We start from the raw sequence: 19013 nt of genomic DNA on the forward strand, positions 1-19013 counted from the left end.
TAATACCGATTTTTTTACTTTAAAAGGATATCATCCCTGTTCGTAATTTATGTATATTACAAATAATTTATAATTTTGTTTTTTATGTCACAATTTTACAGATTGAATAACACCATAGATATGAGAAGGAAACATAATGTACAGGCGAAATTCTATCGGTTCGAAAAAATGTTCCATCAGACGGGAAAAATTTTCTCAGGATTTCCCAACGGTGGGAGAAAATCGTTGGTTAATCAGGAGCAATTCGAGGAGTAGCGAAGAATGTAACTAGAAGAGCGCGGAGGAAAAGGAGGAAACAGAAGAAGGCGAAAGCTTGGCTTTGGGTCGAAGCAGGCTCGCAGCATCCCCTTGTTGCTTAGGCATCGCACGAGGGGTTGCAGCCCGGTCTATCGCGCTTGCGCGTGCTTCTATCTCCCCGCCACTCCCGTTGATCACCCCCCACTCCAGAAACGCATCGAAATCTTTCGTGCTTCGTCTTGTATTCGGTCAACTAACTCACTCTCGTTTCCCTCTCTCTTATTCTGGCTCGCTCTCTTTTTCTTTCTCCGTTACCGTCTCGTTTGCTTTTTCTCGCGTATACAACAGCAGCAAAGAGAATAGGAGAGGGAGAATAAGAGACGCGGTGCACGAACGTACGCTCGAGTTCCCCTTTCCCTTTTCCCTTTCCCTTCCCACCGATGGTCCTGGGTATATCCTGGGTTCCCGCCATGACGAACGGGATGACACCCGAGAATAGCCGAACAGGCCCGAATCGCGACCGACGGCCGAAACGCGGGCAGCTGCGACTCCGGACGGACAAAGAATACTCTTGGAGCATACAGTCACCGCGCGGCGAGCACACTCACCACGGGGCAGTCCGCCGAACCAAAGGTATAGTGTTTTGATACGTCGTCCAAGAGTAGCCGGCCGACGTTGTGCCTCGTAAATGTGTGTTGTGTGTTTCTGGGTATTATTCGGCCAGGATTACACAGAGTGTGCACGTAGTATGAAGCGTCGAACGCGAACGTGTACGAACGAGGGAGCGCGAGAGGAAACGAAAGAAAGCACGAACGAGTGAGACAGAAAGAGAGAGAGAGGGAGGGAAAGAGAGTGAGAAAGGGAGGAACGTGCGAGGTGTGCGTGCGTGGTTGTATGTGCGTATGCGAGCGTGCGTGAGTAGGAGCAGGAATATTAAAAGACGACGCCGGCTCTAGGTGATTTCTCGATCGACGCGCGACGATTCGTATGACTGGAGTGGAATAGGAACGAAAAAGAACGGTGTTACTATTGTTGCGGTTAAATAAACGGAGAAGTTTCTTCTTTGAATGGCTCTCGTAAAAACACGTGTATGTTCCGCTCGTGGTTCATCGTTTCGATCGTTTAGTGTGTTGATAAAACAAGGAACAACAAAGTGATCGGGAAGTATATGTATACGTACGGTGATACGAGACGGAGAAACAGTGGGGAAAAGGAGCAAAATTTCGTGATAAAAGCAAATCGAAGGGACAGGATAGGGACACGGGTAGCAGGAAGAACGAGGACGGCAGAGACAGTGTTAAACGGTTTCCGCGACCAGAGTTCCTACGTCTTGTCGTGTCGATATTATCGGTGATTGTGGATGAACGTTGGTTTTTGGCGCCTCCGATATCGATCGCAGCGCCGGCCGATCGAAGAAAAATTTGGAATGTAACGCCGGTAGGGCATTAGAACGGCAACGGTAGTGGCTGTAGTGGGTCCGCCGCGGCTACGACAGCGACAACGGCAAAGGCAACGACGGCGACAGGGCGACCGGACGGGTGGAGTGTGCAGCAAGAGGGAGAGAGCACGGAGGATCACTCTCGCTTTCGTTCGGCTCTCCCTCTTTATCTTTCCTTCTCTCCTCTGTCCCTCTCTCCCTCCCTCTCTTTCTGCTTCTCTCCTTTCTCCCTTGCTCGCGCAGCGGCTGCTGCTGCTACTCGTCGACTAGTAGGAGAACGGAGAGAGAAAGAGAACACAAGAAAGAGAGCGAGAGAGCGCCGGAGGAAGAGAATCGTCGCGCGGAAGACAGAGCTAGAGCGTGTGCCGGCCGAGCAACAAAGAGAGAAATACCTCGTCCAGCCGAAGAAACTGAAGAGAAGGAGAAGGAGAAGGGTAAGTGCGCGAGCTAAGCTAACGTTTCCGTGGATCTATCGATGCGCCCGATACCAATCCGTTTCGGTGGGAACGATGTGTTTCGATGTGTTTAGTTATTCATCCTGTATCGTTGTGTCTTTCTCGTTGTCGTTCGTTGTCTATTGTTGACATTGGGAACCTGTTCCCATTGAACGTACACGCCACCGAGGACACACCAAGTGTCCGCAAACGACACGGATCAACGAAAGCGAACCGTGTCCCGATGTAAATCCCCTTTTCCCTTGCGAACGATCATACGGAAGTTCTCACCCGCGACACGTTTCCGTCGTCGTGGTCTTTTTGCTAAGTCCGCCGATCATCACCACCGCCATCAGTATCGGCACCACCTCTACCACAATCTCACAATCTCACCACCACCACCATCACCATCGCCACCGCCACCACCACCACCATCGCCACCACCACCTCTACCTCTACCACCATCACCATCGGCACCACCACCACCACCACCACCGTCGCAACCGCCACCACCACCACCAGACCACTACCACCGCTGCCACCACTACCATTGCCGTCAACGCCTCCTGCTAGCCGGCGGCGATGCACGGTAGTGTCCTCGAGCACGGCGTGCACGCATCGTGCTGTGAATGTTTCACGAGTCTCGCGCGGTGCGTCAGGCAAAAACACGTTGTGTCGTCGTCAGACGGGTGACGGGCCAAAGTGCATCCCTTCGAGATTCCCGGTGTTTTCGAGGCTCGGCTCCGACGGTTCGTCGCGTAGTGTATGGGAAACAGGTTCTTAAACACCATTCTCTTCCATATAAACCCGCGTGCATCACGACCTATACCGTACACGTAAAGTTACATAGAGAAAGAAAGAGTGAGAGAGAGAGAGATCCTTTTATTTTGTTTTTCGCCTCGATTGCGCGTGAACCTAGCCTAGCCTGACTGGGAACAAACGCCGCTTTGGTAAACAGCATTATCGACTACACACGGAGTGCTGTTCGTCGATTGTGTAGAGTTTGGTGCCGGCTCGCCTGGTGTGGTGAAGAAAACGGGAGAAAACAAGAAACAGATACATGATTGATTTTCTAACGTTCGAATCCTGCAGTCACTGCTCGCGTGTTCCTTGGTATACTTACATAGTGCTTGTATATGTAACTGTATGTAACGTGTGTTTCAAGATTTTGTCTATGCGATAAACCGCGTGGTGCGGCACACACGGTTCGTCGAAATTTCGATCGTGATCCCGTGTCAAAAATTTTCATCGGCAACGGCCGTTATCGGGCTCCAGCAGTGGTATCGGAAGTGGGATATTGTGTGGCAACGGCTTGAGTACACCACGAGGATCAAGCACGAACAATTTGACCCTGATCTATAGACGTGTGTATCGTACAGAGAAAAACGCAGCCCGGTAATAACGTGCAATTTGTAGTTTATGCGATAATAATCGACGCGTACACACGCGATCGACTTCGGGATCGTTAAGGGTCGTTTTAACGGCCACGTCGAATCATAGTCCTCGTGCTAGACAGGGAAAAGATCAATTTCCATCGGACAACCTTTCATTTCCATCTATCGTAAACGGTCCAAATAGTAACATATCCGCTTCTTTCTCAATCTTTCTGTAACAACGCGTGGATCTAAAAAAACGATCGGTCGAAATCGAAAATTAACGTGCGCGTTCCTAACGACAGGAATGCAAAGTAATCCGAAGGAGAAGTTCTCTCTGTTTCGCCGTCGCGAATGCGATCAATTCCCCTTTCTCTCTCGCTCTATTCCTATCTCCTTCCTTTTTTCCTCCGGTTCCCTTTCCTGTGGGTGTTCCTCCTTTTTTGTGTTGGCGAGCCGCGCGCTACGGCCGCGGATAGGGAGGTGGGGGTGGCGGCGGCGGCGACGGCGGAGAAGGTGGTAGGAGGGGGCGAATTTCGGCCTACTCGCTTCACGGAACGGTGGAACGGATCGGAACGGACAAGGAACTAACGTCGTGGACCGCGAGAACAACGGGCGCCAAGAGATTTAAGGGCACGCACAGTATCCCTTTTACCTGTTCCATGTTACTTTTTTCATCCTTTTCCTTCTGTCTTTCTCCTTTCTTCTTCCTCGGCTATTTTTCTTCTGCTTTCTTGCCCCCTTTCGCGCCGGCACTGTTCGAAAGGGTTGCGAATGAACTTGGCCGCGAATAGACCGCGATGAAGTCGGACGCACGAGTTCAGAGTAGGTAGAGTCGCGAGGCAAAAGTCGATGTGCGGTCGTTCGAAAAGCGATCAGTTGTTTTCCGCGTATGAAATAGAGAATACTTTCGTCGTGTACTTTTCTTTTCTTTGCTCCAATAAATGTATTATTAGCCGAGGCGTTAATACTAGAATCACTATGAGACTTGGGCAATCCATCAGGTAGGAAAGGAAAGAAATTTCGCAAGAAGGTATTCTGTATAATTTAAATCCTTTAAATATTTATCGATATCAACGACTTGTTGTCATTTTTGCAACTTTTATAGTCGTTGCCACCTGTGGCTGTTTTCCAAAACGAGGACTTTTTTTTATCAGTTATTTATCATATATAGCATATATTTTGACATTGATGCCATGCATAGAGAAACATAGTTTCAGTACCTTCAGCATAGTTTTTATCAGTTAATTTTGTACTCGTAATCGTTTTTTGATCGTGAATCTTATTTACGGACGATCTGCATGAACCGTTCGATAGTTGCTCTCGCGCCTAAATTCAGACTGTTCCGCAACAAATTCGCGGAGATAACAAGTCGACCGGACCGTACGCTCGTTGTACATTGTGGTTTGCGTGCCGGGACAGTTACGCGTACTATGCGTGAAATTTTCATATTATCGCGTGTTTTAGACCCATTCGTAACCGTCGTAACCATCATAACCGGTCTTCAGTGACTACGCGTTCCGTGATCTAGCTCGATCGAACGAGGTAAAAAGAACGAAAGTAAACCAACGGAAAAGGTGAAGCAGTTGCATGAAGTATCGAACGACGTTGATAAAGAAACGAAATACATATGCATATGCGGTGCTCACAGCAGTATAGACGCGAAGCGAACACCTGTCCAACGTAGAAACAGGTATCGATGGCGAAACGTTGTTTTCGAAGGATCGCCGATCGGCCCAGAACGGAGCGTATACGTTATAGTTTCTTGTTCCTTTTTCTCCCTTTCGTAGTACGCCCTTTTTCGAAGCCCGCTCTTTGCGTGGGCTGTCGGACGTCGTTGTGCGCATTAATCCGTGGTTTAGCGAACCAATTTAAATATCAGCGGCGCGCTCGACGCAATTTTATATCATTTCCGATATCATGTGCTTGTGTGGGTGGGTTTAACAGTGTGCCCGCCCCCCTTACCCCCACCACTCTTCTCCACCTAGTCGGACCGTTACGCACCTCTTTACACGAGAATGCCACTGCTGTCGTTTTTCAAACATATACGTAACGTCTTCAACAACGTCCTCAGCATAGGCATTACATACAGCCGTTCTTATTACCTCGTGTTCCTCTAGCGTTCTTTTCTATTTCGTTTCGCCCCGGTTCTTACCCGTTCTACCGTTTCGCTCCGTATGTATGCTCGGTGTACGCCGGTGTACCGCATGTTACGTCGTCACGACGTACGTTTGCGGTACATATCGTGAAAGTGCACGAGCGCATGCGCACTCCCTGTGCTCTTACTCGCGCACGTGCGTGCATGTGCAGTGTGCATACGTATCGCGCGGCCGTGGTCTGCGTGGACGTTCGTGCACGGTACAACACCAGCTGTGGTCCGTTTTACGACGGCCAAACCAACGTGCATACGGCGAATACACGCGCGTGTTACGCGTACGTGTTCCAGCACACAGAGCCGCGCGCACTCGCGCGAATCAATGCGCACTCGAGCGCGTTCGTCCGCCGTCGAACACCGTACGCAGTGCCGTAAAAGCGTCGCTTGACCAATGCCCGTCCCCGCGTCCCGTCCGAGCGATTTCGACGCCGGTGCACGCCAGCAACAAGTGACCCGGTCGTTCCTGGGAACAACGTCCACGTCTATGATCGTTTTGCCGCGTTTTTACTCCATTTTCTCTTTCTCTTGATCGATTTCTAGCCTTTTTATCGAACGTGTAACTCGCGACAAAGAAAGTGACACCCAGGGATTTAGAGAACTGAAAAATGGGTGGCTTAGGGTAAACGGGTCGGTCGGGAGGAAAAAGTTGAAATCGGATCCAGGGTGGAACGTTTCTGTTGCCGGCGAATCGATAATCGTGGTACTTACGTACGAATGTTGAGCTACGGTGTGCTTCGTACAACGAATGCACTGGCATCGAAGAGAGGTTATCAATGGCGTAGTATGCGAGGCCGTAGCTTTCAGCGGATGAATAAGTTATATATTCTTCGACGATGCTAGTAATCGCCGCTACAAAAACAGTATTGTTATGACTTGAGTAAGTGGATGACGTCAGTTATCACGGCTTCTTTCTTCGCTATTTATTGCTACTTAATACGGGAGTAAATACCGTTTCATGATACCTTCAGCTGCGACTTTCCTTCCGACGATCGCCGGTTCGTTTTCTCCTCTATGCATGAGGATATCTTTCACCATATTGGAAACCGTGCTCCGAAATACTTCTCTTCGAATTTTATTCGTTTCGTGCTTGACACTCACGAGAGCGTGCTTGGCCCAGACATCGAGCCAATACTTATCGTTCTTCCGATCCAGATAAACTTCCTCCAAGTTCGATCTCGACACGCGAATCTTATCGATAGCTCGTGTAAAGTTAATGCTTTGCTCGGATCCTCGATTCACGCTTCGCCCTGATGCTGTAAATCTCTTGTAAATTGTGTTTTGCTTAAATCTGTTGCTACCACCGTCATCTTTTAAGTTTGTCGATTCTGTGGTTCATGGTTTTGCATTCACGTCTATTTTCAGATTCACGATCCTAATAGACGACAGGCGTTGGACTTTTACAAAGTACTGCCGTCTTCTACAATCGCGTCGTCTTTATAATTTTGATACTTTGTTCAAATTTGAAGCATTTTCTGCCATAGTTTGCTTCATCGTTCACTTTCATTAGCTGTTAATTTTTCCATTTCATAATGTTCCAATTGTATCAACATACCTTCTCTCCTGTCCCATTCCCTATCCTACCAATCACCTCCTACTCCATCAATCTACAAATTCACAGCTCCATCAATTCTTCCAACCTCTCAATTTCCTTCTACATCCAAATACCACCACTAAACTATTTATCAAACTCCTTACACTTTCATCGATTCCTCCAATCTCTCCTAGTTTCCTCTCGCACGTATAAGTAAGTCCAACTCGATATTTCACCAAATCACTTGTATCTTCTTTCACAGCAGCTAACAAATAATTTTATTTTGTGTCGCGGTACGTCCTTCTTAATCTCAAAGTCGATAAACGTAAAACAGCATTTCGTTTCACAAAGTAGCAATGAACTGACTTACGTCCTTATGACCTTCAGCTCATATGTGCATCAACATGCTGCGAAGACTCGAAAAATCAAACAACACGGGGAACGTGAAACGTTTCAACGTATCTCGAAAAATGAAAAAATGTTAGATAGGAGATTCGAACTGAGGAGGGCTGTGCCGTACCCGTATTTTCGTGGGGCACCATATTAGCTGGCCACGCCGCTGGCAGCATGCGCTCGGACGAACGCGTGCATTCGTGAGCCCGTGTGTATGGATCCAGCGACGTGTGCGTGTGCGTGGGACCTTGAATCAAGCAGCCTTTGTCGCGAGAGTCGAGCGGGCGCGGGTGCGCGCGCTCGCCACCACGAGGTCGGCGAAAGTATACCCGGAGCTTTTTTGCTTGGGGCCGCCGCGAGAGAGGAGAGCTCGTCTTTTTTTCTTCTTCGCCTTTCCTTTTTTCGGCCTCTAGCGGGGACGGGGGACGTGACATGAGCGCGCGCGCGCCAGCGGGCGACCGAGGCGCACCGCCATTTTTGTTCCTCGTCGCCGTAATGCCGGAATTAGCGCGCGACGTACGCCGAGTCTCGTGAAAAACCGAGCTTATCGCTGTGGATTTACGCCTGCGGAAACGGAGATAAGCGGAACCGGGCCCGAATAATAATTATGAACCCCCGCTGACACTCTCGCCGATTTCCCACCGGTTCACCTACTGCTCTTGCTTCCTGCTCCTCGACCATAGGGTAGATTGCATTTCAGTTCGACTTGTTAATGAATTTTTCGTTTCTAGGATCTTTTTCGTTGGTTTTGTTAGTATTTGCGAGAGTAGAATCTTTTCTGGTAGCTTGTGTCTATATTAGGAAAAGTTATAGAGTTTTATTTAATTCTTGGTATGCCATTGGAGTCGCTTTGGCATCTCGTTACAGGCCTTGTCGTTTATGAATTTACTCGTTGCTAAAGTGCCTCTTTCTGTCTTTCCATGGTTTTTGCTGAAAGATGATTTCTTTCTAATTTGCGTATCACGAAGAGTTGTAGAATTCTGGTTGACAGTTTCTATTCCACTTGCGTTGACTTTGATTTTGCTCTTCATGTCTTCGGGTTAATGAATTTCTAATTCTTAGGATGTTTTTCTTAGGCTGATATATTTGGATCTTTTGATAATTTGCGTGTTAATAAAAGTTATAGTTTTATTCTGTTTTGGTGAGAAACAGATAAGAGAAATGATAAATGTTTATCTTTCCACTGATAGTATATAAACAAATTGTTAGTTGAATTTATTTTCGTTTAATAAAGGATAAGAGAAAATGTCACGACCAGCTTCAGTAAAAAAAAATGTTCAAATTGTTGATCATTTGTACTAAAAGTTCTTGGAGTACAATTTGTAACTGGTTTATAGATTCGTAAATGATATTCTAATTTTTGAAGTGAGAATTATCCTGACGTATAATACCTACGCCTTTGTGTGAAATTAAAACTACAGTCGGTTTAGTTGAAGGTTGTGGTTGAAGTTTGTGAGCTACAATGTCAAATTGATAGTGATAATTCCCGTGTAAAATTATGATTGTTTAGAGTATGTTAATGATACAGGAACTGTTACATCGAACACTACACCGTTTGACACGCGATATCTGAGTTACATAACTTGTCGGAACTTTTGGACTATCGAACACCTCCGTGAGGGATAAGATTACCTAAACTGTGATTCTCTCAAGCATATGTATCAATCAGTATATGTATGTATACATTCGTCGAGTGCCTCTTTACTGGTTTTCGTCTGTGCATCATTTGAAACTTGGTTTTGGAGTGCACAATGTTTACAAGAACGTTTAAAATACCTATTTTTTCTTTTCCTAAACTTTTCTTTCGAACAGTTGCATAACTGCTTACACTGAGCCTGGGTAAAAACCGGTTGCACTAATCCTTTTTTAAAAAAAAGGAGGAAACATATAATTGGAATGAATCAACGATTCATAATTTTCTCTAAGAATATTCCGAAAATTTTCAGAGCTTCAAGTAACAATTTTATTTGCCTCAGATGATATATTTCTAAAATTACAAGATACTTTTTTTTTAAATAGTTACGTAGAAAAAAAAGGAAGGAACACGTAACTTCTATCTGAAGCAAATAGTCAATTCGACATTCTTTTACTGTAACTTGCTCTTTAGCTGAAATTTTCTGTTTTTCCAAGCATCGCCGTATCAGTAGGAAGGAGCAAAGTCTGCGACGAATCGACAATTCCATGCGTGCCGTGCGGCCGCGTGCAAAATCGTCGAGGCGAAATTCGCCCGCGTCACGATAACGCGGCGCGACGCCGTGGCCGAGTGGAACAAAGGAGTTCGAGCCAGCCGTAACTGCTCGATACGGGTACACGATAATAACGAAACGAGACGCGCAGAATTCCGCGGCGTCGTTTCTTGTAAAAATAAAAAAAAAAAAAAAAGGAAGAAAGGAGCACGCTACGGTCGAACGACGATATACGCACGAACGTGTCGTTGACAATTATCCTTCGCTCGATGTACAGGGTGCGATGCAGCTTGCGCTTCGATGAGATATACATACTTAAGAGAATTGATTTTTCAAGATAAAATATATCAAAAGGGTAGCGTCTACCGATAAGTGTCTATAATTTAAAAAAAAAATTAGTTTGCAAATCATACAAGGAATGAAAGTTCCCTCGTTAAAATCACGTAACGAGATTGGTTTTTAAATAGAATTTTTTAATGTTTAATACCTAAAACTGAATGTAGGTTTTTACAAAAAAGTTTAAGGAGATATGAGTTTTATCAGTACGAGTTACTTCTCATACACGGGAAGTTTAGATTCTTTTTAGCGAATTATCAGTGTTGTACAAGAAGGTGAACAAATTTCCACCTGATACTAATTCAATCATTATTCGCCACTCAAAAGGCAAACTTATTATGTAACATCATTTTCTAAAAGTTTTTCAATTTTAAGTACTAGAATAATTATATACGTAATTAACATTTAATTTCTCAAGAATCAAGTTATTTGCATTATTCTCTAATCAATTTGTTTTCGACGGTACATGTAAATTTCATCCTAAGGATATCTCCTTCTTTCTCTCTCTGTTTAATTACACCAAATGAAACCACTTTTCAACACCATATTTCTAAAACTCGAAACATTTGACAATTGAAATTCATACGATAATTATTCAACGTCTCTTGCCACAATTGTTATTAATTTTCAGCAACGTGTGTTCGTGTGCGGCTGTAGAATATTCCGCGCGCACAAAGGTCCGGGTCGCCTCGTAGCACAGGTTTCGTTAGCTCGGTTTTTTCGATGGCGCGCACTCGTCGCCGTCTAATATTAATTCCAAGCGCGCGGAATCTCCGATCTCTCTTTCTGTTGGCCAGCTGGTCCGCGGCGCGTTGCGCTTCTGGGAAGCCGCGCTCCTGCGTGCCGACGACGGGATATATCGTTCGGTGTCGCTACGCACGCTAGCGCGACCAGCGCGCGCGCTATTGAATTTTTCTGCGCGCAACTCGTACGCACACAAAGCAGTCAGGGCCCTCTCGTACACGGTCGATTCGACGAGAGTGCAACAACGCGACCAGGCGCCAGCTGCGTCCCCTCTTCCTGCTTCTTTTCACGGCCGCGACGTAGCTTTTCGAAATTTCGTCTCGTCTTCCGCCGTCGCGACGCCCCTTCCGCTATGCGTACTCATAGATCCGTTCTTGCACTCTCACATCTTATTTTCCGACAATTAGTCTTCGCTGCGCCTGGAAATTTATGGTAATTCTTGAATCTATTCGGTGGAATAATAATTTGAGATTTTTCTAGCAATTTGCATCTTTTTTTATTGATTATTCGAAATCCGGTTGGAGGCTTATTTGTAGCTTACACGAATACATCTATGTAGAAACGTATGAATTAAGTTGTTGATCTTATCATAATTAGTTCTTTAAATTCTATAATGACATTCTCCAAGGGGAATTAAGGTATAAAGACTGCAATGAAATTTGTAGTTTTGTGTTCGATGTGACAGTGAATTCGAAAGATTACGTTGTTGAAATTTTTACGGCATAATACAGACAAGCGCGTAATACACCTACACTTTTGGTAAAACTGGTAAAGTCTATCAGACAGGTTTCTACAAATTGGAGTAACCGTGGGTTATGTTCTGAAAATCTTTTGACTGTAAGTTTTGTGGTAATTTCCGATGATTCAAGTTACGCATTACAAATTACTCATTACAAGCCCATAATTCCTTCTAAATTTCATTGCTCCACGTATCTTGCGTCGCTCACTCCAATATTTCCACCTAAAAACAAGCCCATAAATTCTAATTACGTATCTTGAAACTCGCCTCTCTTCCCAAACGTACAAATGCAGACACGCACGTGCTTACCTATATGTACACATCGGTCCATTTCCAAAGGAAATCGAAATCCATTCGAGAGATAGCTTTAATTTATACCGATCCCGTGGCCGGAGGAATCTGAGAAACGATAAAACATCTCGAGGAAGCGGGAAAGTTTCGCGTCAAGTCGGACGCCGATAGCAGCCGAATCGATTTTCAAGCGACTGCAGCAATTTATATTCGAGCAGGCCGAACATATACCCGTGTCATGAATTCGCCGGTTTCTTTCGAACTTCTTTTCTCGAACTAATGTTTCTTTCGCGAACAGAAGGGAACGCAGACGTTCTCCGCGGCCGTGCTATCAGCGCGGCGAGTTTCGCGACCTTTAAAGACTAAAGTTCGCGGTATTCAGTGTAGATTAGATTTATGGACAGTTAGAGGAGAGTTCAATCTCCTGTGGCCTGCGTGCTGATCCTTCGTGCAGGTGTTTCCACACAAAACTAAAATATCGTGACTTGGATTTCCTAATGAACCGTGAATTTTGAATTGTTGGAAATTTCAACTGAAATAGAAGTGGAATTCTCTTAGTATTTTTGTAGACAATTTATTGCAGGAATTTGCGAAGAATTTATCCTTGGAATTTATTTTAGGAATTTATTTTCCTGCCATTCAATTTGCGTTCTTTCTTTTTTTATTCATTTTTTTTTTTTATTTGATGAAATTCTTTTTCGAAAAGTGGACTGATGTTTGAAGACACTTGTGTTTTTCTGAAAGACGTGCTAATAGGTGGCACCCAGTGGATCGTAGTCTCGTGCTGGAACGAAGAATTCCTGGCAGCGAGCTGTTCGCTCAAATGTCGTTATTTCTGATGCACAGCGGTTCGTTCAAGGAAATTCGTGGAACTGTTCGATTCTTCGTTAATTCGACCCAACTGGCCGAATTTGTCTTTGTCCCATGTCACGTGTCGACGCAGCGTGGTATGCGAAGATGTAGTGTGCCTTGAAATTTTTAGTCTCGTCGATCTTATTTGTATAACTATATCTTTGGAAAATTTTGTTTGTACCTGCGCTGTGTTTCCTTAGGAAAATATCCTGAAAAAATTGCTGCGATTATCGTTGCTATCTTACTGTACTCGATATTAAAGATATCGTAGGAAAGAATCTTAATACGAAGCTTAATTAATCTTAATTGAAATACTTTCTGGTGTATGAAAGCTTTTTTATTTTTCATTATGAAATGTGAGTTAAATTCTTACGTTCGTATAAATAATATCGAATAGCGTATTATCTTTCCTCGTTCGAAAATGGGAAATATCAACGTTCGAGCCCGAAAATGGCGTGCCATCCAGAGAACTAAATTCTCTTTCTACTACAAAAACAAAATAAAGGTCCCCGATTGACACGCACGATTCTTTATTACATTAATAAATTCTATTTTAATTGCACCATTGCAATTAAATTACGAGCTGTGGCATATACCGTTGGTTATTCTGTATGCTTGTAAACGTCGACAATCTGTCTGAAAAAGTCGAAATGGAGTACGATCGATGAAACGCAAGACGTGTTAAAGCCAGAAGTGAGCGTTTCAAAGGCAAACAAAATCCTTGTAAAGGCCACTTTCAGCTCGTACAATTCTTTCAACACGTTTCACCGTTAAAACGGTTCTTAAACGATTTTAAATTGAGCACAATCGAATGAAACAATTCTCAAGCAATCTCAAATGAAATATACTCGGAAGAATGGAAGAAGGGACGAACAGCATTCGCGCGCAAGTTCGAACGAAGAGGCAACGTGACTCGCGTTTTAATTCACAGCAAGCGAAAGTGCGCGTCGAACGACAGTGCAAGTTTCCAACGATAGCGAAAGCTCCGTCGGCCACAGCTGTAAAGCTATTAGAGAGAGTTTTGCAGCGAGAGTGGCGCGGAGCGATGGAGAACCGGCCGCGAGATAGCGACAGAGCTATTGCTCTCTCTATGTACCGGCCATTATGTGCATCCACCAGCCGTGCAAAAGCTGGCTGGCGTGCGCGCGCCAACAGCACACGTACACATTCACATATCCACACACACATGAACATACGTATAGAAGCGTAGCATTGCTGATCGTGTGGATGTGTACTTACTCTATGCACTGCGAATAAGAGACAGAGAAAGGGAGAAAGAGAGAGAGAGAAAGATAGAGAGAGGTTGTTAGAAGGACAGAGAAGGGTTAAACGGCGGTCGATATCTCACAGAGGACCAACATCGCACCGCTTTTTGACGATGGCTTAGAACCGCTTGCGAATCGCTCACTCATTGAATTCTGTAGAAGAGTTCCTTTGATTTCTTAATAATGCGTGTATTAACTTATTGTACGATAGTTTCATGTTATTCGATATTTATCGATCGAATATTGGAGTAAACGAGGGTAGATTGTATAAGAAAGGAAGCGTAGAATCAAAGGTTAGGTGGTATAGTAAATGTACTTCGATGATAGTACAAATGAAACATTTTAGGGTGATTAATTTCTTAAAACAGGGTAAGTTGACGGTGGGTCAACGATAGAATAAAATAAAATACAATATGATGATATATTTATTGGTTAAATAATGTGGTAGAATATCAAAGTTTAGGAGTTGTGGAGTTCCATTTAATGCAATACCTGTATGACTCTTTCATAGAACACCATGTTCTATTCTGCAAACTATTATATATAGTATATGTAATATATAATAATATATGTAACATAACAACTATACTTTTAACATACAATGCTATTTCTTCCACCTTAAACATTCAAAATAATCTCTCAAAATAATTCCATTTATCATGTTAAATTATTTACCATTTACCATGCGCGGACCTTGAACCATCCATGAATTAACAATACTACAATACAGAAAATATGAATATTATATTTCCAGAATTAAATCGAGTACAAAATATACACATTACGAAGATCAATGACAAAGAGTGACTGTGCAGTTTTTATGAAAACAAAGAATTGTAGAACGCGAAAAGCTCGTAGCCATCATCAGCGGTCTAAGCAACGCTGAATGAACCGTCCGGGGACTAGGGCACAACATTCGCGGGTATCAAAGCGAGCGAGTAGGTGTGCAGACACGCCGAACGTAATAGTAACCTTGGCTTAGCGATGGTCACGTTATGGTAACGTCTATGACACGTTCCCACGTAGTCGCGTGTCACGTTCTCGCTTACGATCGCCTCACGTGACCATGGAGAAGGGGGAGGACTCAATGAGCCTCGTCATCGGGGCGTTTTTATCTCGAAACGCTCCGTTTTTTCCGAAGCAACTCGTCACGAATTTCGATCGTCTGCCAAATTTCTTTTCCTTTTCTTATATTTTCTTTTTCTTTCCTTTTTTTTTTTTTTTTTTTTGAGAAAGTATAGTGAGATTATTTTCGCAAAAGATTATTTTCATCGAAACCTTTTTTATTCTTTATGAGAAATTATAAGAATTCTTTCTTTCCTTTTCTGGAGGCGTTGAAGTGTACGAAAATGATGATAGAAAGTGTGGGAGTGTGATGTGAAAACTTTTTATTTCTCAAGAGGCTAGAGATAACTACGATGGCTACAGAGAGTATTTATTTGCATCCCATTGTATTGACTGTAGCATTTACATACTATGTAGCTAATTAGATCCAAATATATGAGTAGAATTTAATCAGATAAGACTTCAGTAAAGAATAAGGATTCGTGCAAGTACATTTTGTAGCCATTGTATATTCTTTTTGTTTCTGAATGTTGAAATGTTCGTCCCGAAAAACGTAAGAGTGTGTACAGTGAAAATGATCGTTGTGCGAAGTTATGGATGAGAAACGAATTATATTAACTGTGTTATAGATTTAGTTGTAAAACGACTGATTTTAATATCGTGTTGTGTCTTTCTGTTGCAGATCGTACAAATCAACCGCCTTCTAACAAGCCACATTAACCTCAAGTGATTTCTATTTTCTTACGAAACGCGAAAGAAGTAATTAGTGTGTTTATATCGACGTAAAACAAAGGAAGAAAGGAAAAAAGCGAAAAGAAAGAAGAAGAAGAAGAAAGATATTCCAAGAGCTTAAGTTCAGAAGAAGACAAAGCATTAAGAGCTATAGTATCTAATTAGTGTACAAAGTATATCTGAAACAAAAAAAAGAAAAAATAAAAAAAAGTCCGCCAGTGCCAAATCGAAAGACGAAACGAAAGAAAAAAAAAAAACGAAAAAGGAAAGGAAACAGAGTAAGCAAGTAAAAAAACGGAGAAACGCGTTTAACACGATTGTTGTACGTTTAAGATCAGATTTAAAAACAAAAGACAAACGAAACAAAAGGGAAAAAAGAAGAAAGAAGAAGTAAAAACCGTAAACCAAAGAATCTACCATTTCTTTTTTTCTACTAATCACTCAGCGAGCTAACGATATACTCACTAACCAGCTAGACGAGCGGCGATCTCTTCGCGAGCAGATTTAATTAGAAGAAGAAAAAAAAGCGCAAAACAGAAGCATACGAAATAAGTAAATGAAAAAATCTGACCGACAAAGTTTTCTAAGCTTATAATAAACAAATTTTACGTGATAGGCAAACTAAAAGTAAGGGTTGACGTTCTTTTTTTTAAAAAAACAAAAAAAAAAAAAGAAAAAAGAAGAAAAAAGTAAAACAGACGCACCTACTCTTAAAGAGCGCGTATGAGAATATCTAATTAAGGAAAGAAGAAGAGTCCCATCCAAAGCGAAAGACAGACGGAGAGAACGCAGGCCGCCCTATATATCCGGAAAAGGGGACTCGCATATAATTACTCCCAGAGAAACCGATCTACTTCAGTTCGTAGCCTAAACCTGTTGAGTACAAACGACAGAAATAGAGTTATAGAGAGCGAGAGAGAGAGCGAAAGCGTACGTACGAACGAGAGAACGAGAGCAAGTGAGAATAGCGACAAGAGTGAACGCGAAAGAGGAACGAAGAAGAGCTCTAAACGAGAGGCAAGAGGAAGAAATTCAGGAAAATCACACATACACGCTGATACACATCGATACACACCGATACACACGATAAAGAAACACATACACCGAGACAACGCAAAGGTACGAAGCTAGAAAGGAAGGCAACACCAGCAGAGAAAACACACCAGAAGAATCGTTAGGAGAAACCCGCGTTTCAGTATCGACCAACGGAAGGTTTGAGGCACGGAAAGGCATCGATAGAGAAAGAATATTCGACCCGTTCTCCCAGATGTCACGGTGCTGTGGAAACGAGTCCCGAGCACGCGTCGAGCAAAGCGGATAATCCCGATAACGAGCGTCCAATCACGATCGTGGAAAAACGAGCGTCTATAAAATCACCCGATAGAGGAAACAAGATCGAAAGATCGGAAATTCGTGTGCGTATACAGCCGCATACGCACCGTATATTCTTTCGCGCTGTCGTTGATTTCGTCCCGGACCAGTGTCAGAAACATAGTATTCTCGGAAGCAGAAAAGTAACACGACCTCCTGCGTGCAGGGGGTTCACGTCGAGATGACGTGGCGGGGAAGATGAGCGCCGAGGTAACGAAGGAGGTCGTCGCCACCGAGAGGGTAACAGGAAGCCCTCCGGCGGCGGTCGCGACCTCGCCGAGCTCGGTCGGTCCAGGTGATCCGGCGCGTCACCTGCCGCCATTCAGCAGCTTCGCCGGGGATAACGCGATGGACAGCTCGACAACACTGACTACCCTTCACTCCCAGGACGTTGGACTCGGTCTGACATCCTCCTGGGACTACTACGAGGGACTGACGGGTCGCTTGATCGATTCACGGGGTGAGGTGGTTCTCGCCAGCCAGTACAGGCCATGGGAGTCGAAGAATGCCGTTGGTGGCGGTGCGCCGACCGCCGCGCCAGCCGCCGAAGGTCTGCCCAGCTTCGCGAGTCAATTTACGGCTCCTAGCGAGGCAGAGCCTCAATTAACCGCGCTCACGCCATTGTCGCCAGCCTCGATATCGCACTCTCCACCTGTCACGTCGGCGGTCGGCCTGCCTAGCTTCCACACGCTCGGCACGCCGCTCCCAGCCCCGCATCCGCATAGAGGCAGCGTCGGTTATCCTTTGGTACCGGCTCCCGTTCAAGCTAGAGAGGTGCCGGCGCTTCAACAGCAGCTACTCGACGAAAGGCACATTCAGTTGCTGGGTTCCAGTCCGGTGCAGGCGTTCCCGCCTCCGCCTCCTGGACATCCTCATCACACGGTGTTGACCGTGGTGAAGCCAGAGTATCCTCAGTTGCATCACGCCAATTTCCAGAACCCGATGTCCACGGTGCTTGACTCGTCACCTACATCCAGGCCGATCGGCATCGACGGCAGGAAAAAAGAGCGTAGAAAAATGCGAGCCGGCTCGATGGAGTCCGAAGACAGCGCTGGCGCCGGAAATGTCGAGAGTTCCGGGCAAGTAGCCGCGGTTTCATCCACTGCGAACAGGGGGGCCCATCACCTTGGTGGCGGCATGGCCGACGCCGACGGTGACGGCGGACTCAGCGACAAACCGGCCAAAAAGAAACGCAAGAGGTGCGGCGAGTGCATCGGATGTCAACGCAAGGACAATTGCGGAGATTGCGCGCCATGCCGCAACGACAAGAGCCATCAGATCTGCAAAATGAGGCGGTGCGAGAAACTCACCGAGAAAAAGGTTAGTATGTTTTATCAATCAATTTCGTTTTCATCGACGAAGTTTGGTATTTTCACGATCACTTATCAATGGTATATGCGAAATCCTTTCGTGATTAGGAATATGCGAGGTTCGTTCGGCATCCAAAGTGAATTTAAACTTAATCTAATCAGAATGGAGTATACGTAGAACAATCTACAGACTTATATAGAGCAGATATTAGTTACCAACATTTACTATTTTAATATACAAAATATACTTTTCTGATTGAAGCACGTTGAAACGATCGAAACGTGATATTTCTTTAAACGGGTCTTTCGTAATTTATTAAACAGTCCCGAAATTTTCGTTTGCAATCATTTCTTTACTGAAAACTTCTCCCCTTTAAAAAACACATCGGTGCGTAAAACACTCGAAAAGTTACAAATTCGCTCTGTCTGCATTCACTTTCGCTGGGAGAGGAATCCTGTTGCGCCGCATGCGTTCGCGCCCGCGTAACTGGAGTAATTCCGCGAGAACGAGTGGATCGAAGGGGCGATGAAACGAGCGCGAAAATGAAGGTGGTCGGCACG

At 44.5% G+C, this 19013-nt stretch overlaps 1 protein-coding gene across 2 annotated transcripts in view; it reads left to right on the top strand.

The window, feature by feature from the left end:
- Nucleotides 1-1250: 1250 nt before the first annotated feature.
- Nucleotides 1251-19013, top strand: part of Tet (tet methylcytosine dioxygenase-like) — a 146915-nt gene continuing 129152 nt past the window's right edge. Inside the window, exons 1-2 of one of the 2 annotated variants that reach the window (XM_033336140.2) lie at nt 1251-2109; nt 15722-18462. In XM_033336140.2, coding sequence (XP_033192031.2) covers nt 17341-18462 — 1122 coding nt within the window. In that variant the 5' untranslated portion in view covers nt 1251-2109; nt 15722-17340. Of the gene's footprint in view, nt 2110-2716; nt 2886-15721; nt 18463-19013 lie in introns of those variants that run through there. The other variant, XM_033336138.2, reaches the window with a different exon arrangement.

The sequence above is a fragment of the Bombus vancouverensis genome, chromosome 10 (genome assembly GCF_051014615.1).
Source record: "Bombus vancouverensis nearcticus chromosome 10, iyBomVanc1_principal, whole genome shotgun sequence".
NCBI lineage: Eukaryota > Metazoa > Arthropoda > Insecta > Hymenoptera > Apidae > Bombus > Bombus vancouverensis.